The sequence below is a fragment of the Salvelinus sp. IW2-2015 genome, linkage group LG26, assembly GCF_002910315.2.
Source record: "Salvelinus sp. IW2-2015 linkage group LG26, ASM291031v2, whole genome shotgun sequence".
NCBI lineage: Eukaryota > Metazoa > Chordata > Actinopteri > Salmoniformes > Salmonidae > Salvelinus > Salvelinus sp. IW2-2015.
This window is the reverse complement of record NC_036866.1, coordinates 44,527,360-44,552,845: the sequence shown is the minus strand read 5'-3', so window position 1 is coordinate 44,552,845 and position 25,486 is coordinate 44,527,360. Positions and strand designations below refer to the sequence as shown.

Genomic DNA, 25,486 nt, shown 5'->3' with positions numbered 1-25,486 from the left:
AACATAACACTTTGTATTCAGGAGATTTCTTTGCCAAGTTTTTTGTAGTTTTACTTTAGTGCTTTATTGAAAACAGGATGCATGTTTTGGAATATTTTTTATTCTGTACAGGCTTCCTTCTTTWCACTCTGTCATTTAGGTTAGTATTGTGGAGTAACTACAATGTTGTTGATCAACCCTCAGTTTTCTCCTATAAGAGCAATTACACTCTGTAACTGTTTTAAAGTCCCCACTGGCCTCATGGTGGAATCTCTGATCAGTTTCCTGCCTCCCCGCCAACTGAGTTAGGAAGGACGCCTGTATCTTTGTAGTGACTGGGTTTATTGATACACCATCCAAAGTGTAATAACTTGACCATGCTCAATGGGATATTCAATCAGCTTCTTTTTTTTACCAATAGGTGCCCTTCTTTGCGAGGCATTGGAAAAACTCCCTGGTCTTTGTGGTTGAATCGGTGTTTGAAATTCACTGCTCGGCTGAGGGACCTTACAGATATTTGTATGTGTGGGGGTACAGAGATGAGTTAGTCATTCAAAATTCATGTTAAACAGTATTATTGCACACAGAGTGAGTCCATTATGTGACTTGTTTAGTCACATTTTTACTTGTGAACTTATTTAGGCTTGCCTTAACAAAGGGGTTGAATACGTATTGACTCAAGACATTTCAGCTTTCATTTTTTAAATAATTTGTTAAAATTGCTAAACACATAATTCCACTTTGACATGATGTGTTAATGTATGTAGGCCAGTGACAAAATCTCAATTGAATGCATTTTAAATTCAGGCTGTAACCCAACAGAATGTGGAAAAAGCACGGTACCTTGACAATCTCTTTGACAGCTCCTTTTCTGTTACATTGCTGCCAATCATGAGGGGGAGTAATGTTAACAGTGCCCAATTCTCATATCCATTGCCACCAGTGGTTCCCTTTGCAAAGCTTGTGTTTGCAATTTTCTGTGGTTTATTAACCCTGTTTGAATATTCGTAAGGAAGTTTCTTAATGTGATTATTCAGTCCATCAAATGAAATGAATCCTTTACAAATCAATTTCTTCAGACACAAGGACAATTGTACTGGGATAATTGCTTAAAAACAAATTATGTAAAACATCTGGAGGAAATCCTCTGATTGGATGGAAGTATGATAGGTGCTCGCTCAGTACACATTCCCTTTTCACACCATTCACACTCCGGACCGTGTCACTGTCCTTGAGTTCCTTCACAAAGGTGCAGTGGTAACTACTTGGTTTGAACTAATTAAACAGAATCTGCAGAACTTCTCAACATTAAGGCTTTCCTGAAAGCCGGCAAAGCCATGGGCCCCAAGGTGGTCTGCACAGACATAGAAGACTCTTCCCTTTACGTACTGACCTAGAACCTCAAGAAACATCCCCTCCTGTTCCAAATAAATGATATCCTTAATCAACGGATCAAGAAGCTTCTCATATCCAAACAGGTGCATATCAGAACTCTTTCCAAAGACTGCTAGTTGAAAAATGAGTGTAGACTGGAGCAAAATGTGGCTGGCAAATTGATTATGACCCAATATGCAGCAGTAACTGCAGGATTACAAACTTCTTTAGTCATCAATACACAACCTGAAAGGAATACCGGTATCTTGCTCACCTAAAAGTTTATTCTGTTAAAACTACTGACCATGTTGAAAAGACCATCTTGAAAGGACAGATAAACTTCTTGATTTAACACTACTGTATCAAAAAAATCTTCATGGCTCAGATAGCTCTCAAGTAGAGTACTTGATTGAAACATAAACAAAGGTATTTTTATGCGTCCTGAGTGTTATGGTTTCTACTTCTATGACAGCTGAAGCTTGAACGCATGTTTGTTTTATTCTCACACGCTAGAAGAGGGCACCGTACAGTTTTTTGATTTCTCAAATGGTTTCCAAAATGAGTGAAATTGCTTTCCTTGCAAACATCTTTGAAATCACATAATTCACACAAAAATGTTGAATTCTCTTGCCTTTTGACACTTCTAGTATGCGATCGAGAAAGGTGTGAGGTTGGGAAGGTACAGACACAATCAGAGTAAAAAGAGGGCCAGTTTTCTCCTCCTCTGTGCTGTATTCGACAGTGTTTCAGAAGGAGCTCTTGATTGGAGTGTTCAAGWTCTTGCAAAAACAAATGCAAAGATTGGTTAGTTGGCTAATGGGTTTCAATATACACTGAACAAAAATATAAATGCCACATGCAACAATTTCAAAGATTTTATGTGTTACAGTTCATATAAGGAAATCAGTCAATTGAAATACTTGGGGTTGTACTCATCCTTCTTCTTCCTCCAAACACGGCGAGTGGAGTTTAGACCAAAAAGCTCTATTTTTGTCTCATCAGACCACATGACCTTCTCCCATTCCTCCTCTGGATCATCCAGATGGTCATTGGCAAACTTCAGACGGGCCTGGACATGCGCTGGCTTGATCAAAGKGACCTTGTGTGCGCTGCAGGATTTTAATCCATGACGGCGTAGTGTTTTACTAATGGTTTTCTTTGAGACTGTGGTCCCAGCTCTCTTCAGGTCATTGACCAGGTCCTGCCGTGTAGTTCTGGGCTGATCCCTCACCTTTCTCATGATCATTGATGCCCCACGAGGTGAGATCTTGCATGGAGCCCCAGACCGAGGGTGATTGACCGTCATCTTGAACTTCTTCCATTTTCTAATAATTGCGCTAACAGTTGTTGCCTTCTCACCAAGCTGCTTGCCTATTGTCCTGTAGCCCATCCCAGCCTTGTGCAGGTCTACAATTTTATCCCTGATGTCCTTACACAGCTCTCTGGTCTTGGCCATTGTGGAGAGGTTGGAGTCTGTTTGAGTGTGTGAACAGGTGTCTTTTTATACAGGTAACGAGTTCAAACAGGTGCAGTTAATACAGGTAATGAGTGGAGAACAGGAGGGCTTCTTAAAGAAAAACTAACAGGTCTGTGAGAGCCGGAATTCTTACTGGTTGGTAGGTGATCAAATACTTATGTCATACAATAAAATGCAAATTAATTACTTAAAAATCATACAATGTGATTTTCTGGATTTTTGTTTTAGATTCCGTCTCTCACAGTTGAAGTGTACCTATGATAAAAATTACAGACCTCTACATGCCTCGTAAGTAGGAAAACCTGCAAAATCGGCAGTGTGTCAAATACTTGTTTTCCCCACTGTATATATGTACACTACCGTTCAAAAGTTTGGGGTCCCTTAGAAATGTCATTGTTTTTGAAATAAAAGCAAATTGTGTTTCTGACTGTGTTTCTGATCAATTTGATATTTTAATGGACAAAAAAAAAAGTGTTTTTCTTTCAAAAACAAGGACATTTGTAAGTTAGCCCAAACCTTTGAACGGTAGGGTATATATATACAGTATGTATTTATTTTTGTACACATATTTAACCCCTTTTTTTTGGGTCGGCACACAATTACCTTCATACAGTATATCTAAAGAATGTTTATTTGTCCAAATCTAAAATACAATGGAGTGTCCACTATTTAATGTTAACTCAAAAATACAACTGGATATTCAACAAGAATGTTATATGGTAAAAATAACATACCAAAAAATGTAACAACTAACTCATTAGGAATTTGGGGCACCACAGAAGAGGTTGTTTAAAGAGTTACCATCTCCCGAATTAAACTCTATAAGATATAAATCTATTACATCAATAAACAGTCATCTTATTAATCATTACCTCTTATCATATCCTCATTCTGAACAGTCGTAACCTTCTTGGATCTGCAAAACCCCAACCTTGCTCATGACTCATGATTCACACAACTTGATTTAATTACTTATTTATATATCCTCATTAAACTTGGGCGTGATTCAAAGGAGGGCACTTTCAGAATGTATAGAAAACTCTGCGTCAGCTCTATACCATGCAATGTAAACAACACTGACCTTATTCTGACACGCCACTAAATAGGGCAATGTTCCGAGCTGAATGATTGTGGAAAAATGAAAACTGTATTATACAAATATTTATTGAAATATTGACAATTCATACAGAAATATTAATTTGTATTATTTCCAGTGGTTTTCATCTGATCTAATGTGAACAGTCAAAGCTGTGCTGTGTCAGCGGCCTTCCAACATTAGGGCTTGATTCAGTACTCAATTGAAGTTGAAATGATTTCAAATATGGATTGCATTTCTATTGCAAGTGTATTTCTTGAAACACGCATTATCAATACAAGCATTTAGAAGATTGATTTTGAGAGGTATTGGATAATTAATATTGCAACATGGGAAAATAATATTGGAAATATCAAAGTCTCTGACTCATTGCAGGCCTGGGGCCACTCTCTATTACTAATGTAATGATTAAGGATTGGGGCGGCAGGTAGCGTAGTGGTTAGAGCGTTGGGCCAGTAACCAAAAGGTCGCTGGATCAAATCCCCGAGCTGACAAGGTAAAAATCTGTCCTTGAACAAGGCAGTTAACCCACTGTTCCCTGGTAGGCTGTCATTATAAATAAGAATTTGTTCTTATTAAGCAACATTGATAAAACAATCCCCAATCAGCATAGGAGATCAGATTGAAGTAATTGATACAACATTTATGTTGTTTCGATGATTGCCATGCCCTTTAGCTGGGMGCTAGACAACACAAGCCGCATCCCAAATCGTACCTTAATCCCTACATAGTGCACTACCTTATCACAGACTTGACTGTTCAGCTCATAACACCTCTTATTCAGATCATTGCAACCACAGAAATAGAATGGCATTCAACAGAGTGGCCGTGCATGAGTATACAAAAACAACAGAGCACTCACACAATGACAATCAGTCAGTATACACTTTATCTGAAGGCATTGCACAATTCCAAGAGTTCAGTGAGATTTTAAGGCAATGTTTGAATAGTATTTCTGAATACACGTAACAATGTCATAATATACAATATACCGGTGCATCTCCTTTGTAGAAAATGATCCATGCAAAACATGATGCATGCTATTATCTACTGTTAAACATGATGCATGCTATTGTCTACTGTAAAAACAGTAGGATAGTATTATTATCACAAGCGTTCAATTATAAATCACGAGTATCATAAGTAAACAAAGGTAATGTGTATTAGAATACATGGGCTTTCTGAGGCGTTCTGTTACAGTCAGTCGGCTAACACATTTTGGTTCCCAGAACGTTGTGGAAAAAGAAAAGGAGAACCTTCAGGGAACGTCATGGAACGTTCTGTTTCAGCTGGGCAGTCACTTGGCAAAGTGAAACGGACGCACATCACATCATTGTCTGTGGGAGGAGGCCGTCTATTCTTCATTTAAGCTGTTTTTTTATCCACAAGAAGTGTGTGGTTTGTTTGTTCGCCATGCGAACACTTTTAGTGTTCTGTTCCAATAATATACTCATACATTTTCATAGACTTGAAGAGACAGTCTGTTTGGTTTCACACATACAGCAGTGTGCGAGCGCAAGTGACAAACCCACCCCCACAAAGCCCACTTTGAAATCCTGCTATTGTTCACTGTGTGTTAAATGTGATTCCCCACTCGCTGGTCGGACATACTCTGAGATTAGCTTCTATTTCCCTTTCCTGAGGGCAAACTCCTGAAAATTAGCCTGAAATGTCTTTATTTCCCCAATCTACATCATGAATATAGATCTAAAGTTGACTGAAATGGATGGTTAACCAAGTGGGAGTGAAGTGATATTCCGATATAAAGCTGAAGAGCGGCTGTTATAGTTGTTTATCTCTAGACTATTCCATAGACTGTTCAATAGCGGGGGAATATAAGACATTTTTATCGTATGTTCCCTTCCTATACCCTCTGCCCCTCCTTTGAATACATTAATACATACAGTACCAGTCAAACGTTTGGACACACCTACACATTCAAGGGTTTTTCTTTATTTTTTACTCTTTTCTACATTGTAGAATAATTGTGAAAACATCCAAATGATGAAATAACACATATGGAATCATGTAGTAACCAAAAAAGTGTTAAACAAATAAAATACACTTAACCAGCATGGCTACCATAGCATTCTGCAGTAATACACCATACCATCTGGTTTGCGCTTAGTGGTACTATGATTTGTTTTCAACAGGACAATGACCCAACACAACTCCAGGCTGTGTAAGGGCTATTTGACCAAGAAAAAGAGCGATGGAGTACTGCATCAGATGACCTGGCCTCTACAATTCACCCGACCTCAACCCAATTGAGATGGTTTGGGGTGAGTTAGACCGCAGAGTGAAGGAAAAGCAGGCAACAAGTGCTCAGCATATGTGGGAACTCCTTCAAGACTGTTTGAAAAGCATTCCTCATGAAGCTGGTTGAGAGAATACCAAGAGTGTGCAAAGCTGTCATCAAGGAAAAGGGTGGCTACTTTGAGGAATCTCAAATACAAAATATATCTAGATTTTTTAAACACTTTTTTGGTTACTACAAAAAACACACACTACATGTGTGTTATTTCATAGTTTTGATGTCTTCACTATTATTCTACAATGTAGGAAATAGTGACAAATAAAGAAAAACCCCTAAATGAGTAGCTGTGTCCAAATTTTGTACTGTATGATCTGAATATAGACAAGTAAAATGTTGAACGTAAATGTAAAACGTAATTTCACTTTGTGACAGACAAAGGCTATAAACCAAAAGGTTGACTGAAATATTTCTTGATTTTTTTACTGAAAATCTTTCTTTTACTGAACATCCTGCCTTTCCAAAACATACATACACAGGGTTTAGCGGCATACCGCAAAGTGAGAGGTAGAAACGAAAGAKAGAACCCTTCTGAAAATACAAACAACATTTTCTCACGAGCTTCAAACTTTACAAAAGTAAGACGAGTCAGAGGACACACGTGGAAGTGGTGTAACTAACTGGTATGTGCGTTTTTCACTCCTGGGCATGGATGAAGATTCCATTATTCCAAAATCCTTATGAGAATGGCAACTGTGAATGTAACCGACAGATAGAGGCGGTGTCCCAAATGACACTACTCTCTATACACTGCATTACTTTTGACCAGGGCCCATAGTGCACGACTTTTAGTGCACCCTATGTAGGGAAAAGAGTACCATTTGTTATGCAGAGAGAGAGAGTAAGGCTGGTTGAGTCCCTGCTGTATATGACAGGACCAGACTCTGAAGGGAAGGGAGTCCCCTTGTGAGTCAAGGCAGGCAGAGAACAGAGTGTAAGTAAGGTAGCGAGTGGGAAGATTATAGATGGTGAAGGTCCTGTCTGAAAGGGGGTAGGAGGCCCTGAGTGCAGGATTCACTCGGCATGCATACCCCTCTACTAGATATAGAACATGCTCCGTTTAAAAAAAAAAACACACCACACATGGGATGTGGCTCCTGGGCTCTTTGTACAATTGTCGTCAACATCATCATAATCATTGTCATCGCTACAACCAGAGACAGAGTGCATCTGGAGTACAAACAAAGAAATATACAAATACAGTTGAGGTCGGAAGTGTACATACACCTTAGCCAAATATATTTTAAACTCAGTTTTTCACAATTCCTGACGTTTAATCCTCGTAAATAATTCCCTGTCTTAGGTCAGTTAGGATCACCACTTTATTTTACGACTGTGAAATGTCAGAATAATAGTAGAGAGAATGATTTATTTCAGCTTTTATTTATTTCATCACATTCCCAGTGGGTCAGAAGTTTACATACACTCAATTAGTATTTGGTAGCATTGCCTTTAGATTGTTTAACTTGGGTCAAACGTTTCGGGTAGCCTTCCACAAGCTTCCCACAATAAGTTGGGTGAATGTTGTCCCATTCCTCCTGACAGAGCTGGTGTAACCGAGTCAGGTTTGTAGGCCTCCTTTCTCGCACACGCTTTTTCAGTTCTGCCCACAAATTGTCTATGGGATTGAGGTCAGGGCTTTGTGATGGCCACTCCAATACCTTGACTTTGTGGTCCTTAAGCCATTTTGCCATAACTTTGGAAGTATGCTTGGGGTCATTGTCCATTTGGAAGACCCATTTGCGACCAAGCTTTAACTTCCTGACTGATGTCTTGAGATGGCCAAACAGTTCTATTTTTGTTTCATCAGACCAGAGGACATTTCTCCAAAAAGTACGATCTTTGTCCCCATGTGCAGTTGCAAACCGTAGTCTGGCTTTTTTATGRCGGTTTTGGAGCAGTGGCTTCTTCCTTGCTGAGAGGCCTTTCAGGTTATGTTGATATAAGACTTGTTTTACTGTGGATATAGATATTTTTGTACCTGTTTCCTCCAGCATCTTCACAAGGTCCTTTGCTGTTGTTCTGGGATTGATTTGCACTTTTCCACCAAAGTACGTTCATCTCTAGGAGACAGAACGCGTCTCCTTCCTGAGCGGTATGACGGCTGYGTGGTCCCATGGTGTTTATACTTGCGTACTATTGTTTGTACAGATGAACGTGGTACCTTCAGRCRTTTGGAAATTGCTCCCAAGGATGAACCAGACTTGTGGAGGTCTACAATTKTTTTTCTGAGGTCTTGGCTGATTTCTTTWGATTTTCCCATGATGTCAAGCAAAGAGGCACTGAGTTTGAAGGTAGGCCTTGAAATACATCCACAGGTACACCTCCAATTGACTCAAATTATGTCAATTAGCCTATCAGGATCTTCTAAAGCCATGACATAATTTTCTGAAATTTTCCAAGCTGTTTAAAGGCACAGTCAACTTAGTGTATGTAAACTTCTGACCTACTGGAATTGTGATACAGTGAATTATAAGTGAAATAATCTGTCTGTAAACAATTGTTAGAAAAATTACTTGTGTCATGCACAAAGTAGATGTCCTACCCGACTTGCCAAAACTATAGTTTGTTGACAAGAWATTTGTCGAGTGGTTGAAAAACGAGTTTTAATGACTCCAACCTAAGTGTATGTAAACTTCCGACTTCAACCGTATATCCACGAGTACAAAATCTCCTCTTCATCCTCAACTTTGTAAACATTTAGAAAGAGACCGTTGGTGAGACAGAAGTGGGGTTGAGAGGAAGAGTAGGGCATAGAAATAAGAGACAGAAATGTACTTCTGAACGGTTCTTCACAGATTGGATGCTGCTCCTGGTTGGTCAGTTCTAGGCACTCACCCACTTCCTGGGTCAGACCAGTAAACTGTGGCCTCTGACATCTCATGGGAAGTCCTTCCTGAGGGACACTTTAAAATAGAAGCAAAATGCCTTGCTGTCCATTCTGCAGAAAATATTTCAGAATTCACAAAAGTGCAACAAGAGAGTGGAAATGGCGGTTGGCTTCTTCGGACCGCCATCGTCAAACTCCAGTGAGGAAGAAGAAGCAAGAAAGGAAGAGGCCCGGAGGAGGCTTACCCCTCAGATTCGGCTGACCCGTCGGGTGAGGAGGGGGTGCACGGCGAGGGCGGGGTTGTAGACAGGGGGGCAGAGGCCTGGTTTGATGCACCTGGTTCTCATGTAGGAGAGGAACTGGTCAGGGATCTCAGCCAGGACCTCCTTGGCCAGACGGGCCATGCTCAGAATGTGGTTCCCCCTGCGGTCGATGTAGTCACGGAACGGAACAAACTGGATGGAGAAAAGGAAGGGAGGCAGAGAGAAAGAACGGAGGAGGTGAGGAGGAGAAGGAGTGGGGGGAACAGGGAGGGAATGAGTACAGTAATTCCGTTAGAAAAAGACAACAATGAATAGAGAGGAATACAATGGATACAGAGGAGGTATAGAGGAGGAAAAATAAAGAATACAAGTGAAGATATGGGATAATGACATTTACATACATGTACATGACATTCTATTGTTTCTAGAATGTAAGCCTATTTCCATTGACACTGAACGTCTACTTTAATATATGCTTTAATTCTATAGGCATGCAGAGACGCACAGAGAMAGCTCTATAAATACCTGAACAATGTCTCTCTCAGCGAACCTCCCTTGGGATGAGATCCTCTCTTCATCTCCATCAAGCTCAATCATTTCTGAGGAGAAGGAAAGCGAGAGAGAGAGACACAGAGAGACATCGACAAAGAGAGAGAGAAGCACATCAGTCATCCGTACCCATGTCAGAACAAAACAAACATCATCAGAGCCACGGCGCATGACACATCGTAGGCTACACATACTCTACTGTTGTCCGTGTGCACTGACCACACACACACACACACACTACATTACAACAGAGAGCCAGCTAGCACGCTACACAAGATGACAGTGTTCCATTGCCTGCCATGTAGTTTGAGTACAGAGAATGTGTGTGTAGAGTGGTGAAATCCTTGGTTGTAAGTGACTGAGTGATGCGCGTGTGGTGACGTACGTGCTGGGATACGTGGAAGGGAAAGAAACCATGTGTGGCGGCACAGGGAGGGACGTCATGCTACGGTGCACATTGACTTTATGAGCGTGATCATGTTTAATACCCATTGACTTTAGAGGCTAATTGCTCATAAGGAATGAATGTGTATATTATGGAGTGTTTTGTGAATTGTAAACATCTCTTCCCAATATTAGGAGAGGAGAGGACTTGATCTGTTCCTAAATAAAGGTGAATGAAAATTAGGACAAAATTCTCTAAAATATCACAAATGAGTATCGCCATTTAGAAAGACAACGTGCCGGATGGGAAGCAAATGAGAGAGAGGGAGAGGAAGGAAAGAGCAAGAGAGAAAGGGAAAGGAGAAGAGAGGGATAGCCGGRTGAGGGGCCCAAAAGAGAGGGAGTGGAAGGAGAGAAGCAGAAGAGGGAGAACTGGGTGAGGGGCGTAATAATGGATTTAACGCAGAGAAGAGATTAGAGAATACACATAGAAACACATATGTCTGCACGCACACACACAAGCACACGCACGCACACACACATTTCATTATTCCTGTCTTACCATTGAATTCTGCTGGTCCAACTCCGACAATTATAATCGACATGGGCAAAGTAGCTGCCTTTGGATGTGGAGGGGGGAAGAGAGAGAGAGAGAGAGAGAGAGAGAGAGAGAGAGAGAGAGAGAGAGAGAGAGAGAGAGAGAGAGAGAGAGAGAGAGAGAGAGAGAGAGAGAGAGAGAGAGAGAGAGAGAGAGAGAAAGAGAGAGAGAGAGAGAGAGAGAGAGAGAGAGAGAGAGAGAGAGAGAGAGATAATAGAGAGAGAGAGAGAGAGAATAGAGAGAGAGAGAGAGAGAGAGAGAGAGAGAGAGAGAGAGAGAGAGAGAGAGAGAGAGAGAGAGAGAGAGAGAGAGAGAGAGAGAGAGAGAGAAAAGAGAGAGAGAGAGAGAGAGAGAGAGAGAGAGAGAGAGAGAGAGAGAGAGAGATGTTTTAAGAAAAAGAGAGCCTGAGGAAACAAGTTTCTTTTCAACGCCAGTGTCAATAACCATCGTTATCTAAAAACGCGACAGGCTGTCAGAGAAATACTCCCAATTAATATACTCCCAATTAATTTACACTAAGTAAATTCTTCTCATATAATGGTACAGTAGAGATCGACTGTCATAAGACGGACAAAGTTTTTCAACTTCTGCCGGGCCTTTATAGGACTAACTATTTGTGAAAAAGTAGAAGAATCTGTCAAACCTTTGTAGGACTAATTACGGAATTAGCACCTCTAATTTCATGTATGTACAACTTGTGTCTAAACCCCAGCCAGCCTGACAGCTTATAAATGAAGCTTATTTCCATCCTCTCCCTCAGCGGATTCCTATTGCATTGTGGGTCGAGTGGGTTGCCATTCGCCAAAGGCTGAATGAGAATGATAGATGTTATCACTGTGTTTCATAACTTTTTATTGCCATTTAGGTGGACATTAAATTGGCAGAGATATGAGGAACATCTATTTTTGGGGTTGCTTGGTACTCAATGTTCTCATATCTTACTCAACAATCACATTACAAGGATGTAGGGAAACTTGTGTAACACAGAGTAGCGATTCTGTTTCTATGTAACACCATTTTGGAATAAGGGCATTCCAAAACAGCATTTATCAACATAGACAGAAAAACACACCAAATCAGGTGTGTCAAACTCTCTAGGACGGTCCCGAGATACACGTTTACAATGGACATGTTTTAAGTCCTAGGACTCCTTTCCTCTTTTTACAGGTCTGGTGGCACACTGTAAACGTTGGGAAACTATAWCTTTGACATGTACGTACGTTCACGATGGACTCCTTGGTCTGGGCCATGTCGGTGATGACGCCGTCCGAGATGATGAGGAGGATGAAGTACTGGGAGCCGTCTTTGACTGATTGCGCATACCTGGAGTGGGGGAGAGAAAGAGAGAGAGCAGAGGAGAAAGAGAGAGAGAGAGGTTGGTGGGAGGAGGAGACAGAGGAGAGCAGGGTGAGATCAATAAATCAACCAATTAAATGTATTTATGAAACGTATTTTGTGTCAGCTTATGACCTCTCTTTCATTAATCTAATCTGCTCTCAGGCCTGGATATGGGCCTCATTTGTTTGGCTGATGTTGAGGCCCATATCTTGACTATAACCCTGGGGGGTGTGTTAACCACGGTTTAATAATGTTACCATTGACTTAGTCTTGGGCTTTTGGGCCAATGCAACAGACACGCACACACGGCACGCTCTCTGAGTGACAAATGAATACAGCCACAAGTATTGGGAGAATTACGGTCTCGTCTGACACTGGAGCCGCTTATTTGTGTGAAAATGATTTCCCTCAGTGTGTTTTGGTCAAGCTATTCTTAGGCTACGTGGGCGGACGGATCACACCGAGAAATAGATGGGATTTGAGGGGCGAAGAGGGATGGAGGAGAAAGCTTGTTACAGTCAATCTTGTGTGTGTGTGTGTGTGTGTATAGATGACTGGGCAAGATTTCCCAATAGTGAATACCAAGTAGAGCATGTACAGCACAGGGACAATGCACTCTACGGAGAGACACCAAGTCCAGTTTTCTGTTTGGATAAAATGACCATTAATCAACCGTGTGGACAAGGCGACGCTCTCTTCGTCTCCAATAGTGTCTGTCTGCCGGTTCGATGGTACAAAGCCTTATTGGTTTTTCAAAACTAACAACTATTCTCTCTGTATGCGACGCTGAATTAATAGTTTTGATCAACAACATTGAATAATTATGGATGAAGAGTAGGAGACCGCTGACTGCTTGCTTCCGTTTGCAGTTTATTTTATTGCTGCAATAAGTATGGAATGGCGCTGGAAGCAGACAGCGACCACGTATCATCCTAATCTTGTTGGAAGTGTTATTTCTTCATAAAAAGGCACGGGTGTGATTTTGGTGAAATCTAATCTGAGCTCGGATTTCTCATCTACCTGTGTGATTGGTGGTAAATTGTGACATTTAGGCTACTGTGTTTCTGTGTGGTTACGTGAGTGGGTGGGGAAAGTCTTTTCTTTTCTGATCACCGTCCCGGCAGGTAACTGCCAAAATAAAGGAAACACCAACATAAAGTGTCTTAATAGGGCGTTGGGACACCACGAACGGACAGAACAGCTTAAATGCGCTTGGCATAGATTATACAAGGGTCTGGAACTCTATTGGAGGGATGTGACACCATTCTTCCATGAGAAATTCTATATTTTCATGTTTTGTTGATGGTGGTGGAAAACGCTGTTTCAGGTGCCGCTCCAAATTCTCCCGTAAGTGTTCGATTGGGTTGAGATATGGTGACTGACACACACACACATACACACACACACATCCTTTAAACCCCCTATGTTCATTGGAGACCCCTTTTCAAAGACACTGACATCTCTTTTTCCAGCCATGGTAGACAAAATAATGTGTGGAAGCACCTGCTTTCAATATACTTTATATCCCTCATTTACTCACGTTTCCTTTATTTTGGCAGTTACGCGTATGTTGTTCATCGATCACCTGCATGGACGGTGGTCAGATACACACAAAGCACCAATGATTTTCTCCAACTGCGAAGGCCAGAAGTGATCGTAAGGTGTGTGTGTGTGTGTGTGTGTGTGTGTTCATGCCACTACAGTAAGTATTGATTCCAATGGGACGGCTGAGCTATGAGAACATTTCTTTCATCTGGACTTTTCCCAGGGGGGTCACAGGTCACTGTGGAACGACAGAAAAACAGAAGAAAATGCTACCTAATGAGGCTCTATTGACCATCCCAGGTTATTGTACCACAGTGAATGGCCACAGTAGGAGTTGAATAGTTGAATGGAATGGCACTATGTATGCTCATCCAAATCAAGTTTCATGAAATCAATAACTTGCTAGTAACAGATTACATTCATATTCTGACTACCTCTGAAACGCACTTCGATAATACATTTGATGATACAGTGGTAGCAATACATGGTCATAACATCTACAGAAAAGACAGAAATGCCAATGGGGGGCGGTGTTGTGGTCTATATCCAGAACCACATTCGTGTAAAGTTTAGAGAAGAGAGCATGTTAAATACTGCTGAAGTAAGTAATATGGCTACAGGCTCATCTGCCTCACCTAAAGCCCATTCTCGTGGGAAGCTGCTATAGACTACCAAGTGCCAACAGTCAGTATCTGGATAATGCAGSGCATTGGGAAGTATTCAGACCCCTTGACTTTATAGCCTTATTCTGAAAGGGATTAAATTGTTTTTTCCCCCCTCATTCATCTACACACAATACCCAATAATGACAAAGCAAAAATCAGGGTTTTAGAAATATTTGAAAATGTATATATATAAAAATTATATCACATTTACGTTCAACATTTTACTCGTCTATATCCAGAACATACAGTCCCAGTCAAAAGTTCGGACACACCTACTCATTCAAGGGTTTTTCTTTATTTTTACTATTTTCTACATTRCAGAATAATAGTGAAKACATCAAAACTATGAAATAACACATATGGAATCATGTAGTAACAAAAAAAWKTGTTAAATCAAAATACATTTTATATTTGAGATTTTTCAAAGTAGCCACCCTTTGCCTTGACATCTTTGCACTCTCTTGGCATTATCTCAACCAGCTTCATGAGGTAGTCACCTAGAATGCATTTCAATGAAAACTTCTTACGTATGAAATCCCGTTAACGGGATCGAAAGTAGCCAGTGAAAGTACAGGGCGCCAAATTCAAACAACAGAAATCTCATAATAAAATTTACTCAAACATACAAGTATTATACACAATTTTAAAGATACACTTGTTGTTAATCCCACCACAGTGTCCGATTTCAAAAAGGCTTTACGACGAAAGCATACCATGCAATTATGTTAGGTCAGCACCTAGTCACAAAAACATTTTTCCAGCCAAAGAGAGGAGTCACAAAAAGCAGAAATAGAGATAGAATTAATCCCTAACCTTTGATGATCTTCATCAGATGACACTCATAGGACTTCATGTTACACAATACATGTATGTCTTGTTCGATAAAGTTCATATTTATATCCAAAAATCTCAGTTTATGTTCAGTAATGTTTTGCTTCCAAAACATCCGGTGATTTTGCAGAGAGCCACATCAATTTACAGGAATACTCATCATAAATGTTGATGACAATACAAGTGTTATACATGGAATTAAAGATATACTTCTCCTTAATGCAACCGCTGTGTCAGATTTCAAAAAAGCTTTACGGAAAAAGCACACCATGTAATAATCTGAGTACAGCGCTTAGACACAAAACAAGCCATACAGATACCCGCCATGTTGTGGACAACTTCTGTCAACAGAAGTCAGAAATAGCATTATAAATATTCACTTACCTTTGATGATCTTCATCAGAATGCACTCCCAGGAATCCCAGTTCCACAATAAATGTTTGTTTTGTTCGATAAAGTACATAATTTATGTCCAAATACCTCCTTTCTGTTTGTGCGTTTAGTTCACAAATCCAAATTCATGAGGCGCAGGCAAACTTGGTCCAGACGAAAAGTCAAAAAGGTTATATTACAGTTTGTAGAAACATGTCAAACAATGAATAGAATCAATCTTTAGGATGTTTTTAACATAAATCTTCAAGATATATCCCAACCGGACAATTCCTTTGTCTTTAGAAATGAAAAGGAACGCAGCTAGCTCTCACGGCCGCGCGCATGACTGAGCTCATGGCATTCTGCCAGGCCCCTGACTCAAACAGCTCTTATTCGCTCCCCCTTCACAGTAGAAGCCTGAAACAAGGTTCTAAAGACTGTTGACRTTTAGTGGAAGCCTTAGGAAGTGCAATCGGACCAAATTTCCACTGTATATTGGATAGGCAAAGACTTGAAAACCTACAAACCTCAGATTTCCCACTTCCTGGTTGGATTTCTTCTCAGGTTTTTGCCTGCCATATGAGTTCTGTTATACTCACAGACATCATTCAAACAGTTTTAGAAACTTCAGAGTGTTTTCTATCCAAATCTAATAATACTATGCATATCTTAGTTTCTGGGCCTGAGTAGCAGGCAGTTTACTCTGGGCACCTTATTCATCCAAGCTACTCAATACTGCCCCCCAGCCATAAGAAGTTAACTGAATTTCTTTCCTTCTTAATGCGTTTGAGCCAATCAGTTGTGTTGTGACAAGGTAGTAGTGGTATACAGAAGAAAKCCCTATTTGGATAAAGACCAAGTCATGTCGGTGGAACAGCTCAAATAAGCACAGAGAAATGACATTACATCATTACTTAAAGACATGAAGGTCAGTCAATATGGAAAATGTCAACAACTTTGTGCAGTAGCAAAAACCATCAAGCGCTATGATGAGGACCGCCACAGGAAAGGAAGGACCAGAGTTACCTCTGCTGCTGAAAAGTTCAWTAGAGTTACCAGCSTCAGAAATTGCAACCCCAAAAAATGCTTCAGAGTTCACGTAACAGAMACATCTCAACATCAACTGTTCAGAAGAGACTGTGTGAATCAGGCCTCGAATTGCAGTTCTGACATTGCTCGTCCAAATATTTMTATATATTTTTTAATTCCATTCCTTTACTTTAGATTGTGTGTATTGTTATATATTACGTGTTAGATATTACTGCACTGTTGGAGCTAGAAACACAAGCATTTTACTACACCAGGGAAAAATCTGCTAAACACGTGTATGTGAGAATTTTTTATTTGATTTGTCTTGCTTGGGCTAAAAAACACGAGCATGGATATTAGACCGGAGGAAATCTGTCCTTTAGTCTGATGAGTCAAAATTTGAGATTTTTGGTTCCAACCGCATGTCTTTATGAGAGTAGGTGAATGGATGATCTCCGCATGTGTGGTTACCACCGTGAAGCATGGAGGAGGAGGTCTGATGGTGTTGGGATGCTTTGCTGGTGACACTGTCAGTRATTTATTTAGAATTCAAGGCACACTTAACCAGCATGGCTCCCACAGCATTCTGCAGCGATACGCCATCTGGTTTGCGCTTAGTGGGRCCACTAATCCAATTGAGATGGTTTGGGATGAGTTGGAGTGAAGGAAAAGCAGGCAACAAGTGCTCAGCATATGTGGGAACTCCTTCAAGACTGTTGGAAAAGCATTCCATGTGAAGCTGGTTGAGAGAATGCCAAGTGTGCAAAGCTGTAATCAAGGCAAAGGGTGGCTACTTTGAAGAATCTCAAATATAAAATATATTTAGATTTTTTTAACACTTTTTTGGTATACTACATGATTCCATATGTGTTATTTCATATGTAGAAAATAGTACAAATAAAGAAAAACCCTTGAATGAGTAGGTATGTGAAAACTTTTGACTGGTATTGTAAGTATTCAGACCCTTTACTCCATACTTTGTTGAAGGCTCTTTAGCTGTGATTACAGACTCAAGTCTTCTTGGGTATGATGCTACAAGCTTGGCACACCTGTATTTTGGGAGTTTCTCCCATTAATATCTGCAGATCCTCTCAACCTCTGTCAGGGAGCTCTGTCAGGGTGGATAGGGAGTGTCACTGCACAGCTATTTTCAGGTCTCTCCAGAGATGTTCGATTGGGTTCAAGTCCGGGCTCTGGCTGGGCCACTCAAGGACATTCAGAGACTTGTCCTGAAGCCACTCCTTTATTGTCTTGGTTGTGATCTTAGGGTTGTTGCCCTGTTGGAAGGTGAACGTTCACCCCAGTCTGAGTGCTTTTTGGTAAACTCCAAGCTGGCTGTCATGTGCCTTTTACTAAGGAGTGGCTTCCATCTGGCCACTCTASCATAAAGGCCTGATTGGTAGAGTGCTGCAGAGATGGTTGTCCTTTTGGAAGGTTCTCCCTTCTCCACAGAGGAACTCTGGAGCTCTGTCAGAGTGACCATTGGGTTCTTGGTTACCTCCCTTTAGGAAGTCTTGGTGATTCTAAACTTACTCCATTTAAGAATGATGGAGGCCATTGTGTTCCTGGGGACCTTCAATGCTTCAGAATTGTTTCGGTACCCTTCCCCAGATCTTTGCTTCGACAGAATCCTGTCTCGGAGCTCTACAGACAACTCCTTCGATCTCTTGGCTTGGTTTTTGCTCTGACGTGCACTCTCAACTGTCGGACCTTATATAGCCAGAGGTGTGTGCCTTTCCAAATCATGTCCCATCAATTTAAATTTACCACAGGTGGACTCCAAGTTGTAAAAACTTCTCAAGGATGATCAATGGAAAAAAGATGCACCTGAGCTCAATTTCAAGTCTCATAGCAAAGGGTTTGAATACTTATGTAAATAAGGTATTTGATATTTATTTGTAATAAATAAAACATATAAAAAACTTTTTTTCGCTTAGTCATTGTGGGGTATTGTATGTACAGTCATGGCCAAATATCTTGATAATGACACAAATATTAATTTTCACAAAGTCTGCTGCCTCAGTTTGTATGATGGCAATTTGCATATACTCCAGAATGTTATGAAGAGTGATCAGATGAATTGCAATTATTTGCAAAGTCCCTCTTTGCCATGCAAATGAACTGAATCCCCCAAAAACATTTCCACTGCATTTCAGCCCTGCCACAAAAGGACCAGBTGACATCATGTCAGTGATTCTCTCGTTAACACAGGTGTGAGTGTTGACGAGGACAAGGCTGGAGATCACTCTGTCATGCTGATTGAGTTCGAATAACAGACTGGAAGCTTCAAAAGGAGGGTGGTGCTTGGAATCATTGTTCTTCCTCTGTCTAACATGGTTACCTGGAAGGAAACACGTGCCGTCATCATTGCTTTGCACAAAAAATGATTCACAGGCAAGGATATTGCTGCCAGTAAGATTGCACCTAAATCAACCATTTATCGGATCATCAAGAACTTCAAGGAGAGCGGTTCAATTGTTGTGAAGAAGGCTTCAGGGCGCCCAAGAAAGTCCAGCAAGCGCCAGGACTGGCTCCTAAAGTTGATTCAGCTGCGGGATCGGGGTACCACCAGTACAGAGCTTGCTCAGGAATGGCAGCAGGCAGGTGTGAGTGCATCTGCACGCACAGTGAGGCGAAGACTTTTGGAGGATGGCCTGGTGTAAAGAAGGGCAGCAAAGAAGTCACTTCTCTCCAGGAAAAACATAAGGGACAGACTGATATTCTGCAAAAGGTACAGGGATTGGAACTGCTGAGGACTGGGGTAAAGTCATTTTCTCTGATGAATCCCCTTTCCGATTGTTTTGCGGGCATCCGGAAAAAAGCTTGTCCAGAGAAGACAAGGTGAGCACTACCATCAGTCCTGTGTCATGCCAACAGTAAAGCATCCTGAGACCATTCATGTGTGGGGTTGCTTCTCAGCCAAGGGAGTGGGCTCACACACAATTTTGCCTAAGAACACAGTCATGAATAAAGAATGGTACCAACAAATCCTCAGAGAGCAACTTCTCCCAACCATCCAGGAACAGTTTGGTGATGAACAATGCCTTTTCCAGCATGATGGAGCACCTTGCCATAAGGCAAAAGTGATAACTAAGTGGCTCGGGAACAAAACATCAATATTTGGGTCCATGGCCAGGAAACTCCCCAGACCTTAATCCCATTGAGAACTTGTGGTCAATCCTCAAGAGGCGGGTGGGACAAACAAAACCCCACAAATTCTGACAAACTTCAAGCATGATTATGCAAGAATGGCTGCCATCAGTCAGGATGTGGCCAAGAAGTTAATTGACAGCATGCCAGGGGCGGATTGCAGAGGTCTTGAAAAAGAAGGGTCAACACTGCAAATATTGACTCTTTGCATCAACTTCATGTAATTGTCAATGAAAGCCTTTGACACTTAAGAAATGCTTGTAATTATACTTCAGTATTCCATAGTAACAATCTGACAAAATATCTAAAGACACTGAAGCAGCAAACTTTGTTAAAATTAAATTTTGTGTCATTCTGAAAACTTTTGGCCACGACTGTAGATTGATGAGGAACAACATTTATTTTAGTCAATTTTTGAATAAACCTGTAATGTAACAAAATGTGGAAAAAGGGAAAAGGGTCAGAATACTCTTAACGAATGCACTGTATGTGTGAAATGCTTGATAATGTATGTGATATCAACAGAGGTATACTTCAATATTGACTGGCTTTCATCAAGCGGCCACTCAACAATAAAAAAAAAACTGTAACCAGTGCCTGCAACCTGGTTTGGTTTATAAGTCAACCTACCAGGGTAGTACAAACAGCACAGGAATTAAATCATGAACATGTATTAATCATATCTTTACTAATCCAGCAGAAAATTTGCTTTAAACGCTGTATCAAATCCATCGGATGTAGTGATCACATATAGTAGCCATATCTAGGAAAACCAAAGTTCCAAAAGCTAGGCCTAATATAGTGTATAAGAGGTCATACAAATAAGTTATAACATTACAATAATATTTGCTGGTCTGTGGTTTGCACTTGACACATTTATGAAATTGCTTACTCCATTACTAATAAGTATGCACCAATTAAGAAAAAGATGGTAAAAACGGTTAAATCTTAAATGTATGGTTAGAGGAATGAGGCAAAAGGTATGGCTAACTAGTCTGGCTGCACAACCAATTGGCAAATATACTGCAAATTGAGAAATCATGTGACTAAACTGAATAAAAAGAAGAAACTACACAATGAAACAAAGATAAATGACATAAATAATGATAGTAAAAAGCATGGAGCGCATTAAATTACATTTTGGGCAAAAAGGAAATCTCAGCTCCATCATTCATTGATCAGATGGCTCATTCATCAAAAAACCCACTGATATTGCCAACTGCTTTAATGTTTTGTTCAGTGGCAAGATTGGCAAATTAGGTATGACATGCCAGTAAAAAACGCAGACACCACACATCTAAGTATAACTGTCCAAATTATGAAAGACAAGCATTGTAATTTTGAATTCCGTAAATTGAGTGTGGAAGAGGTGAAAAATTGATTGTTGTCTATCAAGAATGACAAGCCACAAGGGGTCTGACAACTTGGATGGAAAACGACTGAGGAAATAGCGGATAATATTGCCACTTCTATTTGCCATATCTTCAATCTAAGCGATCTTCTCTGTCAATAATGCCACTTTTATAAACTTTACATATCTCATTACTATTTCATATGTAATACTGTATTCTATTCCATCTTGCCTATGCCGCTCGGTCATCGCTCATCCATATATTTATATGTACATATTCTTATTCCATCCCTTTACTTAATGATGTGTGTGTATTAGGTAGTTGTTGTGGAATAAAACTACTAGGCAGGTCTACAGGCTCTAGTTTGGTCACACCTGGACTACTTTCAGTCGTGCAGGTAGGTGCCACAAAGAGGGACTTAGGAAAATTACAATTGTCTCAAACAGGGCAGCACGGCTGGCCCTTAAATGTACATGAAGAGCTAACATTAATAATATTCATGTCAATCTCTCCATGGCTCAAAGTGGAGCTACTGTTGTAAGAAGTGTTGACAAGCTGAATGCACCGAGCTGTCTGTTTAAACTGCTAAAACAAAAGCTCGGACACCCACTGCATACCCCACAAGACATCGCCAGAGGTCTCTTCACAATCCCCAAGTCCAGAACAGACTATGGGAGGTGCACAGTACTACATAGAGCCATGACTACATGGAACTCTATTCCACATCAGGTAACTGATGCAAGCAGTAGAATCTGATTTTAAAAAAACAGATACAAATACACCTTATGGAACTGTGAAGAGACACACACACACACACACACACACACACACACACACACACACACACACACACACACACACACACACACACACACACACACACACACACACAAACACACACACACACACACGTAACACACGTACAGACACGTACAGACACGTACAGACACGTACAGACACGTACAGACACACAAAAAGCTAGCCACACACATACATTGTAATATTGTTGTATGGTGGTATTATACATTTTGTATTGTAGATATGTAGTGGTGTAATAATGTTATATGATGTACTGTTTTATCTTTTATTTTATGTGTGACGTAAGTGCCTTAATGTGTTTTGCCCCCAGGAAGATTAACTGCTGCCTTGGCAGGAGCTAATGGGGATCCCTAATAAATACAAATACATGGTGTGTGTGTCTGTGTGTTGTCTGTGTCTGTGTGTGTGTGTGTGTGTTGTCTGTGTGCGCGTATGCGTATGTATGCGTGTGTATGTATGCAAGTGTTTGTGTGTGTGTGTGTGTGTCTGTTGTCTGCGATCATGCGTACGTGGGTATGCATGTGTGTGTGCATGAGTGTGTGTGTGTGCGTGCGACCTACCTGGCCACGTGGTTAATGACAGGTGAGAAATGTGTGGGGCCATAGAGTCGAACAGACTTAAGGCTTTGGTAGTAAGCCTCCATCACCCCCTCTATCCCACTGCAGTACGGATTCTGGGGGTTCCCATTCTGCACAGACACACAACAAACAAACAATATAGGAATCAATTAATTGATTATCAATTCATCACATTTATTTAAAAGCACATTGCATAACACATAACACACATTGCACATTTTTGATTTTGTTATACTCTTGTGAACTCAATGGTTTTTACTAGATTACTTGTAGTTTTTCATGTTGTCTGTCTGTAATTTTTGTAATGACTTGGTGCTGCCTATCTTGGCCAGGACGCTCTTGAAAAAGAGATTTTAAATCTCAATGAGCCCTTCCTGGTTAAATAAAGGTTAAATAAAATAAAAAAAATAAAAAATAACGGCAGTTGTCTCAGTGTTTTTACAAAAACCTGACCTATACCCCAAACAGCAAGCAGAACATACAAGATCAGTAAATGCATAAACCACTTTTTAACTCTGTAGTGTCAAGTAACAACTTTGGGAGAACACCATATAGTCTTGGATTTCACCTTGCAATTATGGTGAGGTTAACATGCATTTTCTTTCGTGCTAATTGTTTTGTACTGTATGCAATGTGCATAATGTAAACTGTTGTGTACTGTATAATAGAGTTTCCCAGTAAAGTGAAGTGGGAGAAAGCCATCTTGACCCTAGCTGCTTTGGTTGGCCTCCCGTGAGCATGGAGAAGACAGCCACTCTTTGCTTTGCAAATGGAGCTTGGGTTAATTCTGCCTCTCTTCTTCCTYTTCTACTTTATCCCACCTTCTCTGTCCTATACTCCCCATCTCTTCTTCCTTATCCCTCTAGTGTCCTCTCTCTCTCGCCCTCCCTCCATGTATCACCTTGCTAAAAGGCTGACTCAGTAAATCCTTAATGCTTAGATTAACTCTCCTTGAGTATTACCCAACTGAGCAGCTGGATTGGCTGCCGGCGCCCGGGGCTGCGTGGGCATCACATCTGGATAGGAATTTATACGGTAGAGGACTGTGTATGCGTTCCAAATGGCACCACATTCCCTATGTAGTGTACTACTTATGAACAAAGCCTAATACTTTAAGTCAGAGGATGGGCTCGTTGTAATGTCTGGAGTGGAATGGGAACCATGTCTTTAATACCTTTCCATTCCAGCCATAAGAATGAGCCTGTCCTCTGGATTCTCCCTCCAGCGTTCCAGAACCAGGATGGTTGGGAGACTGGCAGGTTTAAAGGATGAGGGATGGAGGGAGATTACGTTTACATTTTGGKCATTTAGCAGATGCTCTTATCCAKARCGACTTACAAGAACAATTAGGGTTTCACCTAGTAGGCTCGGGGATTCAAACCAGCAATCTTTTCAGTTAAGGGCTCTTAACCGCTAGGCTACCAGCCGCCCTAGTTGGACGGGGGTGTCTCCAGTTTCCTCACCAGAGCGAACTCGTGCGAGACCCGTCCGTCTGGGGGCARTTTGGCTCCGAAGCCCAGTGCAGGGAACATCTTGTCACTGTCGTAGTCCTGGATAATCTCCCCTACAGCTCTCAGAGCCATGGCATAGGCATTCAGCTGGTACGGACTCATGTAGTGTAGAGAGGTGGGCTGGGAGGGGTTGCCTGAAATCCAACAAAATACAATACAACTGAGCTCAGAGCTGCTACACCCATCTCCTCAGGGTCTACATCGGAAGACAAGGAGTCAGCATAGAGACTTTTCAAATTCATAGCCAAGACAAGTTTGCATGATATGAAGCAGTTTTGTAACAGATACGTGTATGGTATTGTAGCTAGAAGGTTGCCAATTCAAAGTTGATGTCAAGAAGACCTTGCTGCCACACATGCAGAGGGTTCTCAAGGGCTGACAAGAACTAAGCTACTCACCATTTGATGCTGTGAAATCAATTGCCACTGTGAAACTAATCTGAGTCCTACAACACAAGAAAACAAGGAAGATATTGAACATCACTCATGCAAGATTTGATAACATGACTCAACGTGATCTCACTAACTCAATTCATGGACAAGGGGGTTATACCTAATTATTAACTGCTGTTTCCTGCAACATGAATGTAGGCCTATGGGCTGCTTGGAATGCAAAACGAGCAAGCCAAGTTGGATGGGTGAACACCACAATCAGAAAGCACAATATACAATAGAAAGCTAGTACTAAATGATTCACTTGTAAATGTAATGCTCATCTAGGGATTATAGACATAAGATAAAGAGTGATGGCGTATCCAATGTGTCCCTATTCAAATAAAACTTGATTTAAAAAATACAACTTGAGAACGTACCCTCCTTTAATGTAATCCAGGAAGGTAAGTTCCATGTCCACCAGACAGGACAGAAGGGTTACCTGGCAACACGTTCGGAGGTTAAAAGGATACTTTTGGAAGTTTTAGCTTATTTTCTACTTAATATGAAGATGAAAACTTCATAAAAGTGAACTATCCCTTTAAAACATAAATCAAATCAAATTTTATTGGTCACGTACACAGATCTTCAGGTGTTATAGCAGGTGCTGCGAAATGCTGCAGTAGAATGTCTCCCAAATACAATACAAAATACACAAAATCTAAAAAATCTAAACAAGAAATCAAGAAATAAAAATCGTAGATATATTAGAGTGAGCATGTGTCAGAATCCAGAATATAAATGTGGTGTGTATTGACAGTATATCATTTGGAAAAGAAAATAGTATGTACAGTAGTATGTATATTAGGATGAGCTATGTCGAGAATACAGTATATATTGTACATACACAGTGAGTAAACAACAGTATATAAACAGAATATGAGGTGATCAGCATTCATATATACATTGGGTGTTAGTCTCAACATGCAGGGCTGAGTACTGGGCAGGTAGCCCGGCTAGTGATGGCTGTTCAACAGTCTGATGGCCTGGTGATAGAAGCT

The 25,486-nt window shown here is 40.8% G+C and overlaps 1 protein-coding gene across 1 annotated transcript in view; it reads right to left on the bottom strand.

Annotated features, from left to right (window-relative positions):
• Positions 1-8,557: 8,557 nt before the first annotated feature.
• Positions 8,558-25,486, bottom strand: part of LOC111952154 (copine-8-like) — an 88,395-nt gene continuing 71,466 nt past the window's right edge. Inside the window, exons 13-20 of the mRNA XM_023970687.2 lie at positions 24,866-24,927; positions 24,453-24,499; positions 24,007-24,188; positions 22,526-22,653; positions 12,085-12,187; positions 10,829-10,886; positions 9,859-9,932; positions 8,558-9,525 (exon numbers count right to left, since the gene is read on the bottom strand). Coding sequence (XP_023826455.1) covers positions 9,319-9,525; positions 9,859-9,932; positions 10,829-10,886; positions 12,085-12,187; positions 22,526-22,653; positions 24,007-24,188; positions 24,453-24,499; positions 24,866-24,927 — 861 coding nt within the window. The 3' untranslated portion in view covers positions 8,558-9,318. The remainder of the gene's footprint in view (positions 9,526-9,858; positions 9,933-10,828; positions 10,887-12,084; positions 12,188-22,525; positions 22,654-24,006; positions 24,189-24,452; positions 24,500-24,865; positions 24,928-25,486) is intronic.